Genomic DNA, 25,488 nt, shown 5'->3' with positions numbered 1-25,488 from the left:
CATCTGAACATGCTAAAGGGAAAATTCCAGAAGTCAAGTATTTGTAAGTTTTAAATTGCACACCATTATGAGTAGGGTGATGAAATTCTCAATATCCTGCTTTGTCCCATCCGGGACGTGAGTCAGGCCTTTCTCCAGCGTCTCCAGCGTCTACATTCCCCACGCTTTAGTCACTTAGTAGCTGTCTTGGTGATCAGACCCACTGTCGCGGTTTCATAGTGCTTGTGACCAAGTAGCCCTTATTTTACTTGGCCCCAACGTGCAAGAGTAGTGATGCTGGCAGTTTGGATATGCCAGAGAAGACCAGAGTGCTTCCTATAAGTAAAAAGGTAAATATGTATAGGAAAAAAATAGTACTATCTCGGTTTCAGGCATCCACTGGTGGTCTTGTAAGGTACCCCCTCACATAAGGGGTGACTACTATAGTAATAATAGTAGCAACAACTATTATTTGTCAAGGGCTACATGCTAAGCACTTTACATATCTGATCTTGTTGACTCTACAGCAATCCTATGAGATAGAGCCAATTATTAAGCCCATTTTACAGATGAGGAAACTCAGAACCAGCCAGGTTAAGGGACTTTGCCCAAGATCTTACAAACTACAGCATTTTTTCATTTTTAAAAAACAACAATAATATCTATGTATATATATTATTATCATTATTGATTTCAGAGAGGGAGAGAGAGATAGAAACATCAATGATGAGAGAGAATCATTGATCAGCTGCCTCTGCATGCTCCCTACTGGGGATTGACCCCGGCATGTGCCCTGGCTGGGAATTGAGTCATGACCTCCTGGTTCATAGATTGATACTCAACCCCTAAGCCACACTGGCCGGGCTCAGGCCCATTTCTGTCTGAGCCCCATGCCCATGTTTTTTCCCACCTTGCCCCCATGATTGCCCATGAGCCCAGGTTTATAAGATGCCTGGCACACAGTATACACACATACTTTGCTGATGATTCCAAAGGGTCTGGAGCCTTTGAGGCAGTAAAGGGAGGGGGAGGCTGAGCCCTGGGGTGGGTGGGGGCAGAGTAGGAGCCACTGGGGAAGGAAGGGAGCCTGTGTGGTGGGCAGGCAGGACAGGGAGCTAGGAGGATCTACAATCAGACCCCTGGTCCCTCCCACAGAGGGTTAAAGCAGCTCAGCCTCCTTCCGGCTGAGCGGAAATCAGATTCTGAGAGCTGAGCAGGGCTCCAGAGGGATGTTTTTCTTCTCCGTGTGTCTGCTGTGGCTGGCCCATAAAATCCACCGGAACTCCATGCTGAACTGAGGAATTCCTGCTGAACGGGACGTGGGGCAGGCAGGCAGCGGGGAGCCCTTGTCGAGGCACAGACCACCCCTGTCCTCAAGGCCCCACCTCTGGGCCAGGCGATCCCCTCTGGAGGCTTCATGGGATTTTTCGGATGGGGGCATGTGCAAGGAAGAAGTGACACCCCCTCCCCAAATGAACTTGTGGGGCACGGAATGAGAGAAGACGGCGAGGGGCAATGGGGCAGGTGAATGGGGGTGATTCAGGTCCTCCCCTCCTGTGTTCCGTGGCTCTGGGCAGGTCTCTGCCTGTTTTCTCATCTGAGCACCCTGAGATGGCCACCACCTGTGATTGCCTGGTCAGAGGTGAATGTTGGAGGTTCTCTCTATCTTGCAGGCACCTGGCGTGCCTTCCCTCCCGGGGAGGCAGTGCAATGATGATCACTCCTGTTTTACAATAAACCGAGGCTCGCGAAGGTGAGGCGGCCTGCCCGAGGTTGGCCACTAGCAGGGGAGGGCAGGATTCAAACCCAGACCGCCGGTGCCAGAATCCACCTCGCAAGCGCTCACTCCCCGGCCTCCCAGGGTGAGCATTCCTAATTCTCCTTGTCCTGGGATGGTCTCTTCCCTGTCTCTTGACTGACCCCTCACTCGTTAAGACTCAGCTCAGCATGATCCCCTCCAGGAAGCCTGCCCTGACTGGCCACCACGCCAGGCTGGGCCTCCTCTCCGGCCGCCCACACCCCTGGAAGATCCCTGTTTCAGTCACTGGACTGTGAGCCTGGGTGAGCAGAGCCACTTCTGATCCCTCCCTGGTCCTCCTGCATCAGCCAATGCAAGATACCTTCCATTTGAAGATGCTAAGGGTGGGGCAGTTTTAGAACGTGGCCCCGTGTTCCTCCCACTCGCGTCTGGGTAGGTCTGTGACTGCTTTGTGGCAGAGTGACTCTGGGTGACCTCTGAGGCTGGGTCTAAAGGGGATGCAGCATCCACCCGGCTCACGGGAACACGGGGTCCTGAAGCCCCGAGCTGCCCTGTAACGAGTCTAAGTGCGCTGAGACCGCATACTTCGAGGAAGCTAGGCCATGTGGGTTCTAGACTCTAGAGTCATGTGTAGGCGCTCCTGCTGGCAGTCCTGGTCTTCAAGTCATCCCGGTCCAGGGGCCTGGAGATGCTTCTAGTCTTCAGCTACTGATCCAAATCCAGCCTGGAGTCTTCCCAGCTGAGGCTCAAGACACCAGGCGGCAGAGACAAGCCAGCCCCACCATGCCGGGGCGGAGTTCATGAGCATAAGAAAATAGTTGTTCCTTCAAGCCACTGAAATTTGGGGTAGTTTATGGCACACAAACAGTAACTGAAACACGGCTACCAGCCTGGGCAAATCACCTTCATTTCTTGCCAGGATTCTTTTTTTTTTTTTTTTTTAAATATTTTATTGATTTCTTACAGAGAGGAAGGGAGAAGGAGAGAGAGTTAGAAACATCTATGAGAGAGAAACATCAATCAGCTGCCTCCTGCACACCCCCTACTGGGGATGTGCCCGCAACCAAGGTACATGCCCTTGACCGGAATCGAACCTGGGACCCCTGAGTCCGAAGGCCGAGGTTCTATCCACTGAGCCAAACTGGCTAGGTTTCTTGCCAGGATTCTTGTAACAGTCTCCTCACAGGGCTCCCTGGTTCCCCCCTTTCCTCTGTGCCGTGTGCTCTCCACAGCAACCAGAGAAGCCCCATAATGTGCAAGCCAGACCATGTCCCTCCTTTGGTCCAAACCCTCCCTTGGCTCCCAGCTCACTCAGAGCAACAGCCAAATTCTTACAATGACCCCCAGGCCCTATGTGATCTGCCTTCTCTCCCACCCTATTACCCCCCTCTCCTATCTTCTACCTTTTCCCCTACTGACCCCTCTCCAGCCATACTGGCTTCCTTGCTACTCCTCATATACCACACACAGCTCGGCCTCAGGACCTTTGCACTTGCTGTGGGCAGTGCTCCATTGCCTGGAGCACTCCTCTTCCAGGTGTTGCTGGTTCCCTTCTTCATCCTGTTCACATATCTGCTCAAATGTCCTCTTCCCACTGAGGCCCTGCCCACCCTGTTTTACACCATGACCTTCCTTTCCCCTCCCAAACCACTTACCTTTCTCTATTTTTTATTTTGCCAGGGCCCTTATAGCTGCCTAACATACATTTTACTCAGTGTGTTTTTATTTATTGACTTTTTCCTACCCCAGAATATCAACTAATAAGGCATGGATCATGTTTATTCTTGAATGTATCCCCAGTGCCTAAAACCACTCACTGCTGATTTGCTGAATGAATGAATGAATGAATGAGCTGCAGGAGCCCAGGCATGGGGCTGTCTGGATGAGGAAGCAGATGAGGGTCAGGAAAGGGCTGGAGTGGAGAGGCTAGGGTTGAGCCACTGTAGCCAGGGTTGGAGGACTTTCCATGGAAATGACAGCTCGCTACCCCTCTGGGGAGCCCTGAGGATGGGAGAGCACAAGGGCAAGGCTTTGAAGATGCAAACGTGGGGCAGGCCTCTCGCAGGGCCTCCCTCCTTCCTGGTCTGGTTTGCCTCCGGCCCTGCCAGTAAACAGGATCTCTGGGCAACTGCCTGAGAACCCTGCCCAGCGCCCCCGAGGCCTTGACTTGCTCCTTCCTGCGCTGTAAATCGGTCGTTCAAGCTGTGACATCCTGGATACTGCCAGGGGAGGTGAGGCAGGGCAGATTGACTGCAAAGAGCTTTGTGCAGCCTTGAGCAGGGCGCTGCGCCTTACTTTTCTTGTCAGCAAATGGGAACGATAGGAGTATGGACTTCAAGGTGTGACTGTAAAGTTGAAGGAATTAATGGCATGAAAGTCCTTGTCTAACAGAGGGGTTCCAGCCACCCACTATCGGGTAGAGGCATAGGACCAAATCCCAGCTCTGCCACTGAGCTAGGTCTCTGCCCGTGAACTGGGGTTGATGTGAGTCACTAACTTCCTAGGGTTGTTGAGAGATTTAGAATGCAGAGGACACTCTTAGCACCCAGTAAACCTGCCATAGTGGTCAGCTGTTATTGATGGTAATTATTCTAATAATGGCAGAGAATAAATTGTTATTGAGAAATCATCTGGGAGCCCAGGAGCCCTCTTATCCCTTAATGATTTTTTTTTTTTTTTTTTTTAGTTAACTGGGAGTCCATACCAATAATCTAAAAAAACTGGATAAGGGAAAAGCCAGTACAGCCCTGACAGGTTTGGCTCAGTGGATAGAGCATCGGCCTGCAGACTGAAAGGTCCCAGGTTCAATTCCGGTCAAGGGCATGTACCTTGGTTGCGGGCACATCCCCAGTGGGGGTTGTGCAGGAGGCAGCTGATCGATGTTTCTCTCTCATCGATGTTTCTAACTCTCTCTCCCTCTCCCTTCCTCTCTGTAAAAAAAAACTGGTTAAGGGGAAAACTTAACATGGAGAAAACGTCACCCATGAAATTTTTCCCACAGAACTGGGGAAACACTTGGCCCTGGTATGAAGAACTGTACTTTGGTACAGTTGAGATGTACCAAACATGATAATAGGGAGTCCCTGAGGTCCTTGAGCAGGGGAAGGGTGAACTTAAAGGATATGAATCTGGCAGTGTGTGAAGGTTAATTCAAGTTATTAAGGTCCACACACATATTGCTGGCGCAGTGCAGAGTGGCACAATCTCTATGGTGGGTGATTGAATTCCACAAACATTCAAGGTATATTTGTAGAGCCTCTACTTAATGCCAGGTGCTATGGAGGTGCCGAGAATTTGCAACAAACAAGTCGGACCCAGTCCCTCTGCCCTGCCCTTGTAATCTGGAGAGGAGACATACAAGAAGCAAATATACAGCTTGATACATCGAATGTTGGGAGAAGAAATGTTACAAAGGAATCAAAGCAGGGTAAGAAGTAGAGCCTGAGTGGGGAGGACTGGTGCTTGATTTCAGGCCCAGACGAAGTAAGAACAAGCCATGGGGACACCTCAGGAGAGAGCATTTCGGAAAGAGGAAAGGTTACATGTAGAGGTCCTGAGACGGGAGTGTGTCTGGTGGGTTTAAACTCCTGCCTGGAGCCCAGGGTGGGACAGAGAAGGGGAGGGAAGAAGGAATGAGGTTAGATACACTGGGCTTCAGAGCCATCACAAAAAATGCTTTACACTGAGTAATAGGAGAGATCATCATGGGCTTGAGCAGAGGGGTGACAGACCCTGACTTAGGTTTTACGGGGATCCCTCTGGCTGCACGTGGAGAATGGACTATGGCAGAAGCTGGGGACCCAGGAAGGAGGGTGGCTTGTAAGGGGGTGTGTGTGAGTAGAGGTAGTGAGAAGTACTCAGATTCTGGATGAAGAGATGGAGCTCGGGGATTATTGAAGGGTTGGCACTATCTGTCAAAATTGCAAGTGCGTGTACCATTTGACCTAGCATGTCTGCTTCTGGGGCGTAGCCTACATTATACTGGCACATGGGTGAAATGACCCATATACGAGAACCGTTATTTCTGTGTAAAGGGAGAACTGAAGAGGCTGCATAGAGCTAAGTGTGGGTGGAGATGTGGAGATAGTGCTGGGGGAGTGGGGATTGGAGCTGCCATCTGGAGAGCAAGCTGTCAAGTTAAAAGATATATATCAGAGTGTATAAAACATGGCCGCCAATTCTCTGGCATTCCTCCCATTGAGAGGTGAGTCTATGTATCTGTTCTCTGAATCTGGGCTACCCCGGGACTGCTTTAACCAATGACTATGGCAGAAGTGACGCTGTGTCAGTTTCTAGGCCCAGGTCTTAAAAAACTAGCAGCTTCCACGTCCTCTTTCTTTGAATGGTTGCTTGGGAGAAGCTAGCCATGAAAGAAGTTCAACCATCCTGAGACTGCCATGCTGTGAAGAAGTCCTTTTAGCCGTGGGGAGGTGTCCTCTAGGATGGAATGCTCTGTGTGCGCGTGTATGTGTGTTGTGGGGAGGCCTAGGTGCATCAAGGCTGCAGATATGAATGAAGAAGCCAGCCATCTTGGAAGGGAACCTCCAGCCTTGGCTGTCTCAGTTGACACCACATGGTTCAGAGATGAGCCACCCAGCTGAGCCCTTTCTGAATTCCTAACTACAAAATGGCAAACAAAATGGTTGTTTAACCTCTAACTTGAGGGTAATTTATTGTGGTGCAAAATATAACCAAAACACACGTAGCTCATGACCCAGCAATCGTACTCTTGACTGTTTGTGCAGGAAAATTCTCTTAGAGCCCAGAGTAGGACATGGCAGTGCTGCTGTGATGGCAGAGACTTAGAGATCACCCAGGTGCCCATCGCTGGGGTACTAGAGAGGAAAATGAAGTAGATGCAAACCAAGGAGTTCTAGGGGCCACAGTTTGAGCCACAATCCCAATGCACATTAAACAGGAAATGAGCACTAGAGCAAAAATAAATTTAAAACGCATACACAAAAAGCAACAATACATATACAATCATGTTATGTCCTCCAAGAAGGCTAACATATCAAAGAACACACATGGAATCCATCAGAATGGGTCTACAGAGGTACATAAAATGGGAAGGGGAAATGAGATAAATGAAACAGAGAGAGAAAAATAAAACAGTGTGTGTGTGTGTGTGTGTGTGTGTGTGTGTGTGCGCGCGCGCGTGTGCACACATGTGCTCACGTGCCTGAGAGAGAGAGCACACGTGCACACACAGGGGTCAACAATGAGAATCTGCTATGAACTGAGGAGTTGTTTTTAACTCAACTCTACATTTGAAGTTCAAAAAGTAATTCCAAAGGCAAATAAGATAAATGTCTATAAGTCAGGGGTTGGTGGAAACAATTACAGCATGTCCTCATAATGAAGTACTATGAAGCTATGAAAAAGAAGGTACAAATATGGAAGAATCTCCAAAGTGTATAGATAAGGGGGGAAATGGTGTAGAAGGGTGTGTATAATAAAAGTGTATGTATTTGCATATAAGTTTCTAAACAAGGGGTATTTCTATGGAGGAATATCCCTGAAACTAACATAAGTGGGGGCTTCTGGGGAAATGAACCAGGTATCAGGGGACAGGAGTGGATGGGAGACCAGAAGAGCGGGTACCTGGGAGTGGTGTTCAGAGAAAGAATTGCCACCAACTTTGGGGCTTCCTCCAGGCCAGGCTAACGCCAGGTGCTGGGACTCGGAGGGGAAGCAGAGCCCACCCTGCCTTGCTCGTGGGCTCTGACTCTGCTCTACCCACGATGTGATCTTGGCCGGCGAGACCTTGAGTGATTTGGGCACTGCCCCCCCACCCCCTGCCTTCCTCGGCTGCCCCTCACTCACCGCTGCTCAGCTTCCCCACTTCCCTTCTCCTGCTGTGCTTCTAAACACATAAAGAAATACAGAGAATAATATATTATGTTCTCACCACCCACTTTAAGAAAGAAAACTTTTCAAACCCAATTGACGGTGTCGTGGTTTAAAAATATGTCCACAAAGTCTTTGACACTCCTTTCTTCAAGAGGCAGCGTCTGTTCCCCTCCGCCTCTGAGTGTGGGCTGGGGGCTTAGTGACGCGCTTCTGACGAAGGGACTGTGGCGGAGTGATGTTTGAGGCCAGGTCATAAAAAGGATAGAGCTTCTGCCCAGATGTCTGTCTCTCGGTGCTCACATTCGGAATCCAGTCACCATGTGGTGGAACCCAGGCCACATACAGAGGCTACCTCAGCCCTGGTCAGGCCTTCAGATGTCTGCAGCCCCAGTTGACACTGAATGTAACCTCCTGAGGACCAGAACCCCCCAGCTAACCCACTCCCAAACCCCTGATCCCCCAAAACGGTGAGATCTAACGAATGACTGTTGTTGCTTTTAAACACCATGCTGTGGGGTTACTTGTTACACAGGATAGATCGCTAATGCGGAGGCCCCTAGTATCCCCCTAATAACAGTTCCCTTCTCTATGCTGAAGAAACCACTATCCTGATATTTATTATTCCCATGAATGTTTTAACTTTTACTGCACACATATAAATCCTTATACAATATATAGGACTGTATTTCATTCTTAAAAGCACAGAGAAATTCTCATGAGATATGACATATGGTTGTGTTTATGATATGTATCCTATTTCACTTGCTGTTATCCCCTCACAGTGTGCTTTGGAGATCCATCTGTGTTGAGGCATGCAGCTGCAGTTCTTTTTCACGGCTGCATAGTATTCCGTTGCATCAGTCTGCCACAATATATTACCTAGAACTCCATGTTGATGAACATTTGGGTCATTCCTGGGTTTTGCGATTACAAACAACAGTGCTGATAACATCCAGTCGCCCTCTAATCTTTTTTTACATGACAAAGCCTTTTTGAAGTCTCAGATTATCACATCCCTGACCACCTCTTCTAGCTAACAGGCTTTCTGTCCCTAATGGTCCCCCAAAGTGGGTCTCTATTGGTACTCCCTCTATTTTTCCTTCCAGCACCTGCTATGCTTGGTCAATATTTAGTTATCTGTTTCTTTTCTTGAGCTGGAGAATAAGTCCCATGAGGGCAGGGGTAGTAGTGGGTTTTCTCCCCAGTCTCTCCCCGCTCACACACCTAGCAGAGGGCCTGGAACACAGAAGGCCCTCAACAAAAATTGTACTAGGAATGGCTGAGACTATAGCTTCCTTACTTTGGCCTCGGTTTTCTCATCTGCAGAGTAAAACCTTTGATCAATTTTGGGTGACTTTAGATTCAGCCTCTGAGAGGCGTCTTGGTGGCCACTATAAGGTATAGAGGAGAAGACCTTCAACTTGCACTGAACAGCTTGGAGACCATTTTCTATTTGCCCATAAAGAGAGATCTCTTGCTGATTAGAGAACCTTATATCCGCCTGAGATGCAACCCCTTCACATTCACTAATGAGGAGCCCAGAGCGGGGAAGGAGCTGGTCCCCAAACTTGGAAGGCAAACAGACCTGGGAACCAGCCTGGGACCCCACCAGATTTCACCACTGGGGAGCCAGGCCTTCCTGGGGCCTTCCCCAACAAGATGCCAGACCCAGGCTCATGGCTCTGTCCCAGCCTGGCTTCTCCTCGCCCCCCCACCCGGGTCCTCTTCGTAGCTCTCCAGCTCTTGTTCGGGACTTCCCTGCAGCTTCCTGCTGGGCCAGGCCTTGGGAGCCCCATTGATCCTCTGACAGCCCAAGACAGATCGTTGGGGAGTGTGTATTCAGGTGCAGGCCAAGCACATGGAGGCCAGATGAGAGTGGGGTGGCGGGGTGAGGGGCCCACTTGGGTGGGGGGTAGAGGGCTGAGGAGGGCGAGGATAGAGGATCCCACAGACACCTGCCTCCTCTCCCCCTTTCCTGCCACCCCCGCCCTCCTTGGAGCTTTTGCTCCCCCAGCTTCCTCTCACGGGGGTGGGGCTCGCCCGTCCTCTCCTCCCTCCCTGGCCTGGGAGGCTTCGGGATGTGGCAGAGAGAGGCTGGGATACAGTCAGCCCTGCCTGGTGAGAGCACGGCCCCGGCCCTCCTGTGAGTCAGGCAGATGAGAGCTCCTCCCGAGCTGTTCCTGGGACATGAGGAGGGGTCACGCTTCACATGGGTCCAGCAGGCAGGGAGGCGCGCCTGCACCGTGGCCTCCTAAAACTCCCTAGGTCCCTCTCTGGTTAGGGAAGCTGCCTTACCACCCCCGCCCCCCCCGCTGTTTCCCCCAACTCATCCGCCTCAGAAGCAATTGGGGTCGGGCCTGTTGACTCCTGGAACAGGCACCTGGCTGCTGAGTTGTCTGCTGGCAGACGACCTTCAACTTGCACTTAACGTCTTGGGGGGGGGGGGGAGGGGCTGTCCCTGGGCCTCAGGTGATGGGTGCTCACTCCCTCTCGAGGTAGCCCTCAGCTCTGCCTCCCTTCTCCTTCCAGAAATCTGTTCCCAAAGGCTTCTGCAGGACAGTGTGGTCCCCAAAACGGAGGGGTCTGCCTGGATGCCCTGTGACCCCCATCCCTAAGGCCTTTAGACGGCATGTGCATCTCCAGCGGGAACCTGAGCACCGTGTGGCGTGTGAGAGGGTAGGGGGTTGGGGCGGGATAGGCTCAGAAGGGGAGGCAGGCTGGGCAGTCTGCTCAGAGAGAGGGATTGGGGGTACAGGAATGGGGCTCAGTGAGGGGAGAGGGGGCTCGAAGGAGAGGTGAGCACCAAAGGGAACAGGGATTCCGTGAGATAGACGGGCTTGGTGAGGGTGACAGTGTCTCTGAGAGGCTGGGGGCAGAGGGAGCTGGCGGAACAGAGGGAGGATGGGTTTCAGATGGGAGAGGGTGCAGATTCAGACCAGGGGCGGGGGAAGGCTCAGACAGAGGGAGCGGGGGGCAGAGGCAGGGTCAATTTGGGGAGCAGTGTGTGCACACGGTCTATCCACTGCAGCCAGGGAGGAGGAGGGCTGTGCCTGTGGAGGTGGCCCCAGAACAAAGGCCGGGAGCAGCCTGGGCCCCTGCACCTCCTTCCCAGCTGAGGGACCCCAAGCTAATCATCATGAATGAGCAGCTGGGCCTGGTTTCCTGGCATTTGTACCGGCAGCACATCAGCACCTTCCAGCGCCAGCCTTCCAGGGGGTGGCAATTCAGGGAGCCGAGGTGAGGGATTCCCAGGCCTCCTGTGGGGCAGGGAAGGTGTAGTTTGGCCTTCCCTGCAGATTAGGAGGTGGTAGGAGGGCAGTATCGACTGGAGGCAGGGGCCAGGCATCAATTATCCATCCTAGGCCAGGGCCAAGGGAAAGGGCCCTGGGGAGGAGAGAGGGGTTGTAGCTCCTTGTAAAGCCTAGGACATCAGGCGTGGAGCCCCTTAGGTCTTGTGGTGAGCTGGCCGCTGTAGAAACAAAGGAGTAAGTCAGAGAAGGGTAGGGTGTTGCTCAAGGTCACACAGTACAACGGAAACACTTGTTGAGCCTGTCTGGGCCAGACGCTGTCCAAAGCACTTTCCTAAATCCTCACTACCAACCCCAGGAGGTGTCTACTATTATTAACCCCATTTTACAGATGAGGAGGCGCGGGCACAGAGAGGTCAACAGCCGGAAGTCCCCTGGGGGATGGAGCCCAGTCACCCTGCTGGCCCTGCAGGGGTAGCCGTGCGAAGGAGCTCTCAGACCTGGGCTTCCCTGGCTACAGGCTGAGCGCCCTCTCCCCCACTCCCCTCTCTGCAGGGATGCCGGTTTGTTTGGTGCCCCCGGCAGGGTTGGGAGGTGAGACTTAAGTATAAATAAATAAATAGGGAGCAGATGGTGGTGGTGGTCGGGTGGGGCCGGGAGGGGCAGGGCCAGGGCCTCCTGCTTCTCCCTGGGAAAACATTGCTGGCCAGAGCAAATGGATTCCAGACTCAGGGCCTAGGAGCTCGCTCCCCAGGCCGGCTCTGCTGCCTGCTGGTCTGGACCTGGCCCAGCCCTTGGAGGAATGGCAAGCTGGGGCCCTAAGTCCTGGGTTCTACCCATCTCTCACTTCCCTCTCTTTTTCCTATGCAGCCTTGAGCAAGTCACTTTACTTCTGTGTGCCTCCATTTCCCCATCTGTCAAATGAGAGGAGAATAAGGAGTGCAAGGGGGTGGTCAAGTGTCTGCTCAAAGGCCACCTCCTCAGGGAAGCCTTCCTTCATTGCTCCAGGCAGACTTTGTTAGAGCAACAGCTTAGAGTATCAGGGAGGACAATGGCATTTGTGTCTTTCATGTCCCAGCAACCCATTCAGCAGATACTTGTTCAGAGTCTACTATGTGCCAGGCACTATGCCCCTCTCAAAACTGACATAGTGACCAGAATGTAGTTTTTCTCTCTAGCTCCAGCAGCCGGCCCAGAGTAGCTGCTAATAAACACTTGTCATGTGAATGAATGAATGAGTGGGTGGATGTTAGAGGAGACGAGGTGCTGCCCTGTGGAACCTGCATCACTGGGGTGAGGATGGGAAGTGGACAAAAGATGATGTGGGCGAATAGCAACAAGGAACAGTCTATATTGATGGGTCCTGCATCCACAGGTTCGACCAAATGCAGATTTAAACTAATTCAAGAAAGCTGATCCCTAAACAATACAACTAGAGGGTGTCCCCAAAAATGTATACACACTTTGAATAATTATAAAGGCAGTGTTTATTAAAATATATCTCATTTTCAAAATGTAAGAGCTAACAGCTATTAAAGTATGTATACATTTTTTGGGGGGACACCCTATATTTACGTAGCATTTACATTGTATTAGGAAATTATAAGTAATCCAGAGATGATATGGGAGGATGCCTGCAGGCTATATGCAAATACTATGCCATTTTATTTAAAGGACGTGGGCATCTGAGGATCTGGGTGTCTGCAGGGGTCCCGGAACCAATAGGGGATACTGAGGGGGAGACTGCATTAAATAACAGCAAATCCAAAGTGAGAAAGTCATTCTTTTTTCAATATCTCCCAGTCCTCCCAATAGGCTAAGCAGAAAGTCTCCGATGATGCCAATAACACCTTTCTAATATCGGGGGGCTTCTCTTTCTCTTCTTTCTTTTTCTAATTTGGAAAAAGCTGGTCTTGGGCTCAGAGTTTCTATCGACAATGGTATCCACCTAGAATCTGAGAATATTATTTTGTTTCCACTTTTTATCTCGGTCAGTTACTTTTTAGTTGTGATAAGAGATTCCGATTCTTCATGTATGTTTGGGTATTGCTGGGGGATTGCAAACTGGTCCTGGATGTGTGTTTGGCACTTTCCGATAAAGTGATTTTTTGGGGGGACTAGGGTAGTGATGGGGGCCTGACTAAAAGGGGCACAAGGACACTTGTGGCAGGTGATGGAAATGTTCTCTGTATTGATTGAGGTGGTCGTTATGTGGGTGTGTATATTTTTCAAAATATATTGCACTGTACACTTTAAATAGGTGTATTTTATTGTATGTAAATTAAACCTCATAAAAGTTATGTAAGCTGACTTAAGATGTTATACACATTTATGTTCTTAAGATATTAAGTGCAGATGCCATGAGGGTGTGACCAAAGTTATGAGGTTGTCTACTACACAGTAAATTTGGGAAACACAGAGTCAATGAAAAATGGATAGACAGGAGACAGATCGAATGAACAAATGGGTAAATGAGCAAGTCAATGACTATCTACCGCGTGTATGGTACTGAGTCCATCCCACACATTGGGTGGTCCTGATCCAGGGTTGTCGCATCTCGGCTTACATAACCCCTGTGATAGGGTCCTCACTACCCCATGACATAGTCCTTCCCATTGTCTGATCACTAGGACTGTGTGGAAGACCGTTCCTCGTGTGAAGTTCGTCTTCCTCGTGACCCCCTGCCCTCTGCAGCCCCACAGACACAGGTGCTCCCCTACCTGGGGACAGCCCCTTCTGTGGGCGCTTCATCCCAGATGCTTAGCTGCTCTGTCCACAGAGCTTACGTCATGGTGAGGCAGCAGGACAAAGAACAACTATACAGGCAAATAAGGAATACAGTTATGCCCTAGCCGGTTTGGCTCAGTAGCTAGAGCGTCGGCCTGCGAACTGAAGGGCCCTGGGTTTTGATTCTGGTCAAGGGCACATGCCCGGGGTTTCGGGCTCAATGCCCAGCAGGGGGCGTGCAGGAGGCAGCCGATCAATGATTCTCATCATTGATGTTTCATCTCTCTCTCCCTCTCCCTTCCTCTCTGAAATCAATAAAACATATATTTTTTAAAAATACAATTATATGCCATGAAGGAAAAAACAGGGTAAGAAGAGTGGGAAGACCATGGGAGGGATGAGGAAGCAGGAGAAGCCTAAGGAACTGACATTGAGCTGAGCCCTGGAGAATGTGAAGGAGCCAGAAGAACCAGAGGAAGGGCATTCTAGCAGAGGCAAGAGCCCGTGCAAAGGCCCTGAGGTCAGAGAGCATTTGGGATCTGAGAGGCAACCAGCCTGGCGGGAGTGGGATGAGCTGGGGAAGGGCAGGTCATTCAGGGCATTGGTGATGAGGAGCCTGGAATTGTTTTCTAAACTTGATCCTTAAGCAAGGGGTGATTTGATATTACTTAAACTTTAGTAGAAACTCAGTAAATACTTACTGAAGGCCCTTCTCGTTCCAATAGTTTGGCACTTCCCAAGTGAAAGTGATATGCCTTCAATGATATGCCTGACTGTTTGAATCTTGGCTCTGCCTCATCCCTGCTGTGTGACCATGGGCAAGGGATTTCATCTCTCTGAGTCTCAGTTTTCTCATCTGCAAAGTGGGGATAATAACCTCATGGGGTTGTTGTGAGCATCCAATGACTTTATATTTGGAAAGCGTTTAAATACTATCATAAATGCTTTGTGTTTCTTAAATAAAAATGAAAAAAGGGTGAGGACACAGAGAACAAGATGATCCTGACTCCTGCCAGGAGAGAGTCCTGGGTTGGAGAGGGTGGGTTTCTCAAACGTTTGCTACCAAGAGAGAGCCCCCCTGAGCCAGATCTGGAGGAAGTTGGGAACAGGGTTATGTTTACGTTGTTTACATTAACAGCTACATTTACTTATGCCACATGATACTGACTTTCCACTTAGGCTGGCTATCTCAAGTTTCCTTTCACATTTTTTAATTTAAGCAACACAAAAGCAGATGGATTTAATGATTCAAAAACCATGGTCCCTGAAGTTGATTCCAAGCCCTCCTATCCCAAAAAGTGGCCCAAATTGTGAAGGAGGATCTCGATGGGACTTTTAGAAATTTTTTTCTAAGCTCACTTTCTCACTGTGTTCTTGGGGAACTGGGGTCCTACTGTGAAGGTTCTGGTGGACTCCCAAATCTGGGGGTCATTGGGGTCTTCCCTTTCTGTCATCCCTCAGATCCAGTTCCATCCACTAGAAAATTCGGGAGCTCCCTCTTCAAATTACATCTGGATTCTGATCACTGTTCACCACTCTGGTCCAATCTACCATCTGTCACCTGGGCCTTGGTGAGCGCGGCAGCCTCCCCCTTCACCCCTGCCTATCCCTCTCCACCCAGCAGCCTCACCTGTTCCCAGGTCAGCTGGAGGAAAAGGCAAGGTCCTCACCACCTACAAGGCCCCTCCCAAGTTGAGTGCCCACCTCTCCTGCCTCATCACCTGCCAGCCCCGGCCCTTGTCCTATCCAGGCTGCCCCACCACACGGACACTGTTTCCTGGACACTCCAAGCAGGCTCCCACCTCAGGGCTTTTGCATGCGCTGTTCCTTCTGCTTGAAACACACTTCCTTCTAAAATCCATGTGGCTTCTTTCCTCTCTGCTCAGATCAATGCTTTCTCCTCAGAGAGGCCCAACCACCTTCATGAAATCGGTAATTCCTGTCTCATTCTCTCTCTTTCCCTTATGGCACCCATCACGGGATATTATATTTTACATTTTATACACATTTTGTGTGTGTGTTTCCTGCCTCTCGCCCCTGAGTGAATGTCAAGAAGACATTATAGCTGCTTTGTACTCTGATAGCCCCAGTGTCTGGTACAGTGCCTGGCACACAGTAGATGCCCGGTAGCAATTTACAAAGTGAACATCAAGGGAGGTGTGTGGGTGTGTGGAGGGTGGGGTGGTGGCGGCAGACACTCCCAGCCCTGCCCAGCCCTCTCTGTGGCCCCTTGGTCCCCTCTCTGGGCATGGCTTCTCTCTCCTCCTGCCCTCACCCCACCAACCCTAACAGGCACAACAGGATGGTGAAGCTTCCCTCTCAGGGGAAAGGTTTCCAGCTGCAGGCAGAGCCTCCTCCTCCTCCTCTCTCCCCTAAGAGCCCGATGGGAGCCATGGCCACAGGAGCCTCGGAGCGTCCTCAAAAGACAGAGGGCCCTGGGTGCAGAGGTGCAGAGCCACGCTGGGTGTCCCTGGGCAAGCCGGGACCTGCTCCCAGTCCCTGTGTCCTCACCTGGGAAGATGTAAGACGCATGAGGGCGACCAGCCTGGGGGAAGTGGCTGTGCTTGTGTCTATCTTACAGACAAGGACACAGGCCCAGAGAGGAGGACGTGTGCTCAGGACAGCTGGAGCCGCAGCTCTCCCCTGTACAACGCCAGCACCCGCCCCTAAGGCTGGGAGGCCTGAATGAGTTCACCTGCAAGCACTTAGTGTCTGGCACGCAGCAGGTGCGCAGGAAACGCTGGTTTCTGTTGCTGTTGTTCCCAGGGGCACGCTCACCAGGGCCTACAGCCGGCAGGTGGCAACGCCAAGATTCACACCCAGGTCTTCTTCACAGAGCCTCCCCCTCGCTCCACCAAGTCACACACTGATCGCCACGGTCACAGCCAAGACAACAGGGGCAGGGACCACACCGTCAGCAGGAACAGTGTCTTCCACCCCACGTGGCAGCGCTCGGGTGAGCACCGGGCTGTCAGGTGGCCGCACCTGCCGGGCTCCCCGCGGGACCGGGTCCGCATTCCCCCTGCCGCTCGCTCCCTCCGCTGGGGCAGGCGGGCAGCCAGCGCAACCTCCTGCGGGGGCGCCCCGGATCCCGCCGCCTGGGGGGCCCCGCGGGGGCTTGGGCGGCCGGGGAGCCCCCCGCGGGCGGCGGGCGGCTGGGCTCAGGCAGGAGCTGCGCGGCCTGGAAGACATTACACGGCTGTCGGCCGGGGGCGTCGCCCGGAGTTCCGGAGGGGGTCCCGGCGGCGGACGCGCCGGGCGAGGGGACGGCCCCGCCACAAAGCGCGCTTTGTTCTGCGCTCCCCCCGGGGCTGGAACCAATGGATTGGCGGCAGCTGAGGTCATCTGTCAGGCAGCGCCGGGGGTCAGGCCCGGGGAAGGGGCGGCGGGGGCGGTGTGTGCGGCCCTGAGCCGGGCTGCTCTCCCAGGGGCTCTGCGGCAGGTCGCTGCTCCGCTAGCGGCCGCGGTTCGTCCATCTGTCCCCCAGGAAAGGTCACTTCTGCCCGGCCCACCTCTCAAGACTGTGGTGTCAGGATGGAAGCGATGATGATGGTGATGGTGATGGTGATGGTGATGATGATGACGGTGAGTCTCTGTAACGAGCACTCCCCACCTTCCTGTTCCATGGAAGTGCCACAGTCGGGACTCAAACTCCAAAGGCTGGGTCTGACTCAGGAAGCAAATGTGGTCTGTAGCACACAATCCCTGTGCCAGGCCCAGGGGAGTCAGAGGCTTCCTGGTTCCCGGCTTTGACCCTGGATGCCAGACTTGGGCTGCCCTTTGCCAGAGCTGAGAGCTATCAGCCCTGAGTCCTGGGAGTCCTTGAAGACCATGGTGGGGGGCTGTTCCAGGGTAGAGCAGGGCTAGAACCCCTTTCCCTGCCCCCTGATAGATGGTTGTGTGTTTTTCTTACTGGAGACAGATCTGGGTCTGAACACTTTCCTCCACCTCCCATAAAACCAGGTCCCATTTATTAATTCACTCACACCCCATCAGCATGTGCTTCAGCGTTTCCATCCATATCATGAAATGATTAGGCTTCTAAACACTCGCTACAGGGTCCCCCCCAGGGGGGGAGGGGGGCGAGGCCATCAAGTCCAGGGAGCCCCAGAAATTGCCCCAAGTATGTGTGTGTGTGTGTGTGTGTGTGTGTGTGTGTGTGTGTGTGTGTGTGTGTATTTCTGGGGAAAGGGCTCATGGCTTTCCTAGGATTCTCAACGGTCTTCATGACCCTAAAAAGGCTAAGAAGAAGTACTGCCTGGAATGTAGGGAAGGAAAGCAGCCCCCAAACTCTGCTGGAGGGAGAGGACTTGGAACAGCCATTCTGGTGAGCAATTGACTGGTACCTTGGAAGCTGCAAATTGAGCTACATGCTGGCCAGACTGTCCACTCCTAGGTGTACAGGCGAGAGAGCACAGAGAGTGATGGATGAAGGTGTTCACAGCAGCAAAATAACTGTAAACCCGTAAATGCCCATGGACAGGACAATGACGAATACATTGTTGTATTCAAACCCTGGAATGCCATGCAGCAATGAAAAGAATAAGCTAAACCTACATGGAATTTATCCATTCAACGGGTATTTATTGAACACTTACTATGCACTACCCATTGTTTTGGCAATGGGCCTACAGGGATCAACAAGACAGATCAGGTCCTGTCTCAAGAAGTTACATTTGAGTGGGTGAGATAGTCATAAGCAGACACAGAAGGTGATTTCAAGGAGTGTGATAAAGGCCAAGAAGAAAATAAAACGGAGTAAGGTGATAGAAGGATGGGGGAGGGGCGGTTTTAGGCACTGTGGTCAGGGAAGGCCCCTCTGAGGAAGTGACCAGAATGAGAGAGACTCAGGGAGAACAAAGACCCAGTGAGGTAGATGGCTAGGGCGCACTGACAGGGAAGAAATGCAATCTGCAAAACAATGTATAAAAGAAAAGCGTTCTTTACTCGCACACACTAGCACTACTACAAAGTTAGGAAAGGTTCTGGAAGGGTACATGCCAAATCAATGAAGGCAATCGTCCCAGCGAGGGAGGCAAAGGGACAACCAACACTAGGCCTCATGGTGGACTTCAGATTCCCTCTAATATTTAAATTTTTAAATATTTAATTACTCAGCATTTTAATATCTCAGTGATTTAAAGGTGAATATACTCACATATAACTTGTAACTTGTTTAAAAAGTGTTTAAATCTACCACGGTGAAGAGGGTTGGCTCCAGGGCCGTGAGGGGACTAAAGGGTCCCTACACACTGCCTGTCATTGAACCCAGGCTCCTGGGGGCAGTGGTTTGTTTGGGGAGAGGACACACTGTTGGATCAGGGGAGCCCAGAAGAGACACGTAGCTCAGCCTAGAGAATTGGGAAGCTTCTTGGAGGAGGTGCCACCTTTGCTGAGCCTGAGACCAGCTGGCTCAGCATCCCCAGACATCGTGATGTGTGCAAGGACACAAGGCAAGAGCGGTCAGAATAAGGACAATCTGAAACTACAGACTCCCAGCTGAGTCTCCTACTCATGCCTGAACCCCTGCTTCCCTGGGCCTCCTCTCAGCCAGGCCCCTCCACCCACCCCATTCCCATAGCTCTGCCGGCTAGAGGCCTGGCTGGCTCCGTCAGGCCGGAAAGCATCGCCACCTGCTGGCGCAAGAGGGAAGTGCAGCTCTCTCCACTGAGCAACTAGGTTTCCCCTAGCGTTGCCTGCTTGAATCTTATCTGCCAGAAGAAAAAGCCCTTTCAGGAAGGGGCAACCATTCTGTCACCCTAGTCAATGGTTGCAGAAGATCATTCATTACTCACGTGAAATGGTGGCACCTCACGGCAGCAGAGTCTACAAATCATATCTATAGATTCCTGATCCTTGCTACCATCCTGACCCTTGCTACCAACCTTAGGGATAGACAGTCCATTTGACAGCTTGGAAAAAAGCCCCAGGGAAGGGCTTGGCCAATGTCACAGTGAAATGCGTGCACAAGCTGGCCCTAGAACACAGATCCCCTAGAAGTCAGCCCAGTGGGGGTTCAGGGGGTGTCACCATGATGCAGCCTAGATCAGTGATTCCCAGCTTGTGGTCCCTGAACAGCCGCAGCAGCAGCACCTGGGAACTTGTTAGAAAAGCAAATTCTCAGGTCCCACCCCAGACCTACTGAATTAAAAACTCTGTTTTAACAAACCAGTTTGAGAACTGAACCACTGGCCTAAAGTAGTTCACTCCTCTTTTTATTAAATAAACTTTTATTTTGGAATGATTTTCGATTTACAGAAAAGTTGCCAAGATAGTACTGAGCATTCCCAGCCAACCCCAGCGTCAACATCTTACATGGTACTAAGTTGTTACAGCTAAGAGATTGACATTGGTGTGTTATTATTAACCAAAATCCAGGCCTTGTTTAGAGTTCCAGGGTTTCCACTAATGTCCTTTTTTGTTGTTGTTGTTCCAAGATTCAATCCAGGCTATCACACTGCACTTAGGACTACATTCTTTTTAAATTCTATTGCTCACCTTAGTATCTTTCCCTGGGACAGGGAATGGGTGGGAACGCTATTGTCTTCATTACTGGGCTTGGGAAACTGAGACTTGAAAATGCCAAGTGACCAAGATCTGTTGGTCCAAACCAGCTCCCTAAGGCAGGCAGGGAGAGCGAGGCCTACCTCACTCTACACCCTTCCTCTGCCTTCCCACCCCCCCAGGAGCCCCTCTGCAATGTCCCACCTGACCTACCCCCTCCCACCAGCGCAGATAATGAAACGTCCCTAGTAGAGTGAGCCCAGCCCTGGGAGAAATCCACCCTGCCCTATCACCTCTTCCCTGAGATTTAAGGCCCAGGACAATGTCTTAGTGACTTCAGCCAGGGCAGAGATGCCGTGTGCAAGAGAGTGAGAGAGAAACACTGCTATTTGCCTATGCAAATAATTTGTGAGAGATGAAAAACGCCACAAATTATTTTCAGTTTCTCTAAGAGGAATAGTCGGTTTCCCCACGCCTTGAATCTGGGCTAGCCTTAGGATTTGTTCTGACCAAAAAAAAACTTAGCAGATATACCAATTCTGGGCAGAGAACTCAAGAAGCCTCACAGCTCCTATTCCCATTCTCTTGGAATCCTGAGGCCATCAGGTGATTAAGCTTGAGCTAGCCTGCTGGAGAGGCCACATAGAGGAGAACTGGTCACCTAGCCAACAGCCCGCCAACTGACAGACAAGTGCGTTAGACTATCCTTGATCCATCTGAGATGACAGCTGATTGCAAGCAGTCCTGGGGATGACCCTAGGCGACATCGGAACTGTCCAGATTATACCCAGTCCAAACTGCCAACCCACAGAATTGTGGGTAAATAAACGACTTGTTTTTAGCTGCTAAGTTTGGGGATGGTATGTTACACAGCAGAGACTAGCTGATACAATTACTCATTTCTCTCTTTGTAGTGGGATTCCGATTTTGCTTCAGGAGGCAGTGTGCCAGTCGCAGGAGATGGGATATGACTGGTCTACTCAATTGTGACAATTCTGTTTCCTGCTGTCTTAGCTTTCTTTGCATTTTGGGGTAGCAATGGTAGCTGATTTGGCCCCAGGAGACCTAAGTGGAACTATGCAGGGCAGAGAGCAGGACAAAGGCCTCTGAAAAAGGTCTGACTTTATGACAGAAGTTGACAGGCCCAGCTGGCTCAGCCCTTCCTTCTCCCCCACTACTTTCCTCCTTGAATATACCCATGATTCCTAGAGGTAAAGCAGCCATCTTGTGACCATGAAGTCACAAGCAACGAGGGAAAGACTGAAAGGACCACCGAGATGTGTGGCCTACCTTCGCTGAGTTGTTAAAGCAATACCGTTAGTCATCTGCCCCCAAAATTGATGCTATGTGAAAAACAAACCTTTCTTTGTTAACCTAGGTTTTCCTTTACTGACAGCTAACTGTATTCCACATAATAGGATATACAAAGACAAAAATGCAGAAGGATCCTTGTCCTTGGGAATGTGGAGCCAGCCACACGCGGTTCTCCAAACCCGTCTCCTTTCTCGTTTCATCCTCTTAATAATCCCTCAAAAGCAAAGACATGACCCATTTTCACAGCGGTGGGACCTGGGTCCCATGCCATTCAGGAGTGAGTCCAAGGTCTTGTAGCTAGCAAAGAGGGTGCTTAGAGTCAGACCCTCCTCCCTCCAGGCGCAAAGGGAATGCTCCCCTGCTACACCTTCTGCACAGCCCAGCCCACAGGAAACCAGGTATATCTTCTTCTGGGCTTTCAGGAGTGTGGCAGGTGCCAAAGAGCCTGCTATTGCAAGTCCGGCGTGGAAGAACCCAGGTACACCCTTAGGTCTGAGATGGTGGACTGGACAAGCTTGGCAGGGATGGTCTCTCGCTGTAGCTGCTGGTAAGCTGCGTAACGGTGGCAGCCCCCGAAGGAGTAGAAGTAGTCACCACCCTGGGCTCCTTTGATCCAGAGGACATCAATGGGGGGGATGCTGTCTGGGTTCTCCTGGAGAGAAAGGGCACAGGGCAAATGAACATGGAACAATGCTTGACAGTTTGCAAAGCAGACTTTGTTAACCTGTGTTGAGTTCCTACAGGGTGCGCACACTGGTTCATGCTAGCTTGTGAGAAACACTGCCAAATATTCAGGAAGTTTGTTGACATCACCTTAGTAACTTGAAATTCAGCCATGGTGAGAGTATTTACACCAGGGAAGTGGGCAGATACTACAAATCAGGGCTTTCCCTCCCTAGAAACCAGGTTGTTAAACATTTATCAACACACCACATGCATATATACCTACACATACTTACAAACACACTATATATCTACATGGCACTGTTCTAGACTCTGGGAATAAGGTACACCCGGAATGAGACAGACACAGCCCTTGCCTTCATGGGTCTGTCTACTGGGACAACTGAAATGAAGGAGTGTTAGAGTGAGAGATGCTATGAATGCAGTCATACAGGTTGACATGACAGGGATGGGGGCCCACACGGCCTCTCTGAGGTGACAATGGAGCCGAGAACTGAACATAGAGAAGTCCCCCTGGAAAGATAGAGAAGTGGAATAGTTTAGCGTAAGAGCCTGATTTCCAGGTTCAAATCTCAGCTCTCCTACTTACCTGCTGTATGACCTTGGACTCTAATCTCTTTGTGCCTAAGTTGCCCTATCTATCAAACGGAGATGAAGAAAACATACTCATTTCACAGAGCTGGTGGGTTCCATGAGTTAATATAAAGCACTTCAAACAATGCGTGGCACACGGAAAGCGCTCAATAAAAAATGTGGGGGAAGATCATTCCAGGGAGAGGAAACAGCCAGTGCAAAAGGCCCGGAACAAGTTCACTGCATTGGAGGAATGGCAAAACTGCCAGCTGACCAGAGTAAACTCAAGGGGCACTGAGGAGTAGAAGAGCTCAGAAAAGTCAGCAGAAGCCACCACGCAGGCTTGTTTCCAAGAGCAGTGGGTAGGCCCTGGAGAATTTTATTTTATTTTTTTAAAGCAAGAGAGGGAGAGAGGGAGAGAGGGAAAGAGGGAGGGAGGGAGGGAGGGAGGGAGGGAGAGAGAGAGAGAGAGAGAGAGAGAGAGAGAGAGAGAGAGAGAGAAATAGATTTGCTGTTCCATTCATCTCATTTATGCATTCATTGGTCGATTCTTGTATGTGCCCTGACCAGGGAGTGAACCCACAACCTTGGCACATCAGGGCAAAGCTCCAGGCAACTGAGCTACCTGGCCAGGACCCCTGGGTGAGGGTGTGGAGGGGAAAGGGAGAGGTAGACAAGTTTGGGACACGTTTAGGGGCAGATCTGAGGGAACTGGCAGAAGGGGTGAATGTGAGAAGGAGAGAAAGAGAAGAATCCAAGTTGACTTCCTGTTACGAGCCTGCTGCCAGCTGAAGGGTAGATGGTCCTCTAAGTGGAGAAAGCCTGAGGCAGGGCTGGGTGGGGGGCAGAGCACGCTGGGGAGACCACATTAATAAGTGTGAGCTGCCTGGGAGGCCTCCTGTCACTGGCCCATGGGTTCTCTCTTATTATGCTGCTTTGATGGATTCATTTATCCTTTTATTCCAGAAATGATCATTAAGCAGTAACTTACGAGCAATTACAAGCTGGGGCTCTAGAACCAGGCAAACCTGAATTTGGATCTCAGCTCCTCCAAGGAGCAGCTGAGCATTGGTACAAGGGGAGTGAGACACTCTACAGGGCTGCCGCGGAAAGCCGAGAAGCTGATGCAGAGCGCAGAGCACAGGCTGCCTGGCAGTGCAGCCCTCACCAGGGGCAGCCATGCCGGGTGCTAGCGGCAGGATGGTGGGTGGATGGGCAGAATAACAGCTCCCCAAAGTGTCCACATCCTAATCCCTGGAGCCTGTGAATATGTTACCTTATATGGCATAAGGGTCTTGGCAGAGGCAATTAAGGACCTTGACACGGGAGATTATTCTGGCAGAAGAGGAGGTCTGATGTTGCCAGCTTTGAAGATGGAGCCTCGATGCCACGAGCCAGGGAATGTGGTGGCCTCTAAAAGCTGGGACAGGCAAGGAAATGGATTCTCCCCTAGACACTCTTGGATTTCTAACTATAGAATAACCAGTCTGTATTGTTTTAAGCCACCAAGTTCCTGGTACTTGGTTATAGTAGCCATAGCAGAAAATACCTATGGTCAGCAAAGACAGGTCTGGTTCTCGCCCTCACCGAGCATATGGTTCTAACGAGGAAGACAGGTGTCTAAACAGCCCATTAAAACCCAGTGGGATCAGAACTCTGCTGGTGGGCATGCAGGTGGCTAGGGGCCCACAGGAGGCCTCTAACCCAGCAGGGACTGTCAGGGAAGACAGTGACCCTGAAGCAGGAAGATGGAGGAGTTAGAAGTAATAAAGAGGAGATGGAAGAGTTTCCCTGGCAGGGTAAAAAGCCTGTGCAAAGGCCCAGGGTGACAGACAGCATGCGGGACTAGTCCTTCAGCAACAGCCAGGCAGCGTGCTGGGAATGGTCCCTGCTCTTGTGGAGTTCACAGGAGGTGGAACAGACAGACAACAAAACACCCACAAATAAATGTGTAATATAATCTCAGGTGGACAGAAGTGCTTCATGGAGAAATAACTCAGCTTAAGGGAATACATAGTGTGGTGACCAGGCTCTGACCTTGAAAAAGTTGCTTAAAATCCTCCTGTGCCTCAGTTTCCTCATCTGTAAAAGGAACAACAGAAGTATCTAACGCATTCTGTTGGCATGAAGAAGCTGAGGCACTTAAAGCTGCTCCTGGGCCCCTGCGAAGTGCTATTTGTTGGCGATCGTTACTTGAATCATTTCATCAATCCCCGACTTGCCCAAGGGAGCAGACCGAGGCTCAGGGAGTCCCAGCCAGTTGCTCAAGGTCACACAGCAAAGGCAGTGATCGGAAGGAGCCAGGAACCAGCCCCCTCTAGCGTCCAGAGCGACCTGCCTCCTCCGGCGCCCTCCCTCCGGCCGGTGTCCCCGGGGCCTCACCCGGATCGTGTCCACCAGGCTCTGTACCTTGGCCGGGTCCAGCACAGACGGCAGCGGCCGGATGAGCACACGCAGGGGCACGTTGTGCACCGCGGCGATGCAGCCCGAGTGGATACTGCCACCCTGCGCGCCGCCGCTGGGCCCGGGTCCTTCGGGCGCCCCCCGGCCCGCCCCGGCCCTACCCAGCGCTCCTCCCGCGCGCAGCCCCATCGCACCGCCGCTCGCCTGGCCGCCTCCCCCATCCAGACCTTTAACTCGGCCCGGGCCGTACCATTCCCGCGGGCGGGAGGGGGGCCCGGGCCAGGGTGCCTTTCTCCCCCGGCCCCTCGGTGGTCCGGCCCCGTCCCGGCGTCCCGAAACCCGACTTCGGCTCCGCTCGCTGGGCGCCGCGGAACCCGCGGGGGGTCTGGCTCTCCGCTGGGGGGCGCCTCGCCGGCTCCCCTCCGCCCTTTGGAGTCCCGGGAG

At 51.6% G+C, this 25,488-nt stretch overlaps 1 protein-coding gene across 4 annotated transcripts; it reads right to left on the bottom strand.

Annotated features, from left to right (window-relative positions):
- Positions 1 to 19,760: 19,760 nt before the first annotated feature.
- Positions 19,761 to 25,237, bottom strand: SRXN1 (sulfiredoxin 1). 4 transcript variants are annotated; one of them, XM_079783979.1, is made up of 3 exons: positions 25,024 to 25,237; positions 24,679 to 24,723; positions 19,761 to 22,036 (listed from the first exon to the last, which is right to left on the bottom strand). In XM_079783979.1, exons 1-3 carry the CDS (start codon positions 25,231 to 25,233, stop codon positions 21,833 to 21,835), a joined length of 459 nt encoding a protein of 152 aa, XP_079640105.1. In that variant the 5' UTR covers positions 25,234 to 25,237; the 3' UTR covers positions 19,761 to 21,832. The 4 variants fall into 4 exon arrangements, with proteins under 4 accessions (XP_079640105.1, XP_079640106.1, XP_079640107.1 ...); XM_079783980.1 differs by having other exon boundaries at positions 25,051 to 25,237; XM_079783981.1 differs by lacking the exon at positions 24,679 to 24,723.
- Positions 25,238 to 25,488: the final 251 nt, after the last annotated feature.

The sequence above is a fragment of the Cnephaeus nilssonii genome (genome assembly GCF_951640355.1).
Source record: "Cnephaeus nilssonii genome assembly, chromosome: 11".
Classification (NCBI taxonomy): domain Eukaryota; kingdom Metazoa; phylum Chordata; class Mammalia; order Chiroptera; family Vespertilionidae; genus Cnephaeus; species Cnephaeus nilssonii.
The sequence above is the reverse complement of the archived record's forward strand: the minus strand, read 5'-3'. Positions and strand labels throughout refer to the sequence as shown.

Excerpts from the sequence above, each read along its gene's own strand:
- SRXN1 (XM_079783979.1), bottom strand. The coding sequence starts at position 25,233 with ATGGGGCTGCGCGCGGGAGGAGCGCTGGGTAGGGCCGGGGCGGGCCGG. Across the intron at positions 24,724-25,023 it reads GCCTGGTGGACACGATCCGG|ATGAGGAAACTGAGGCACAG; the intron begins GTGAGGCCCCGG and ends TTCCTTTTACAG. Across the intron at positions 22,037-24,678 it reads TTTTAAGCAACTTTTTCAAG|GAGAACCCAGACAGCATCCC; the intron begins GTCAGAGCCTGG and ends CTTTCTCTCCAG.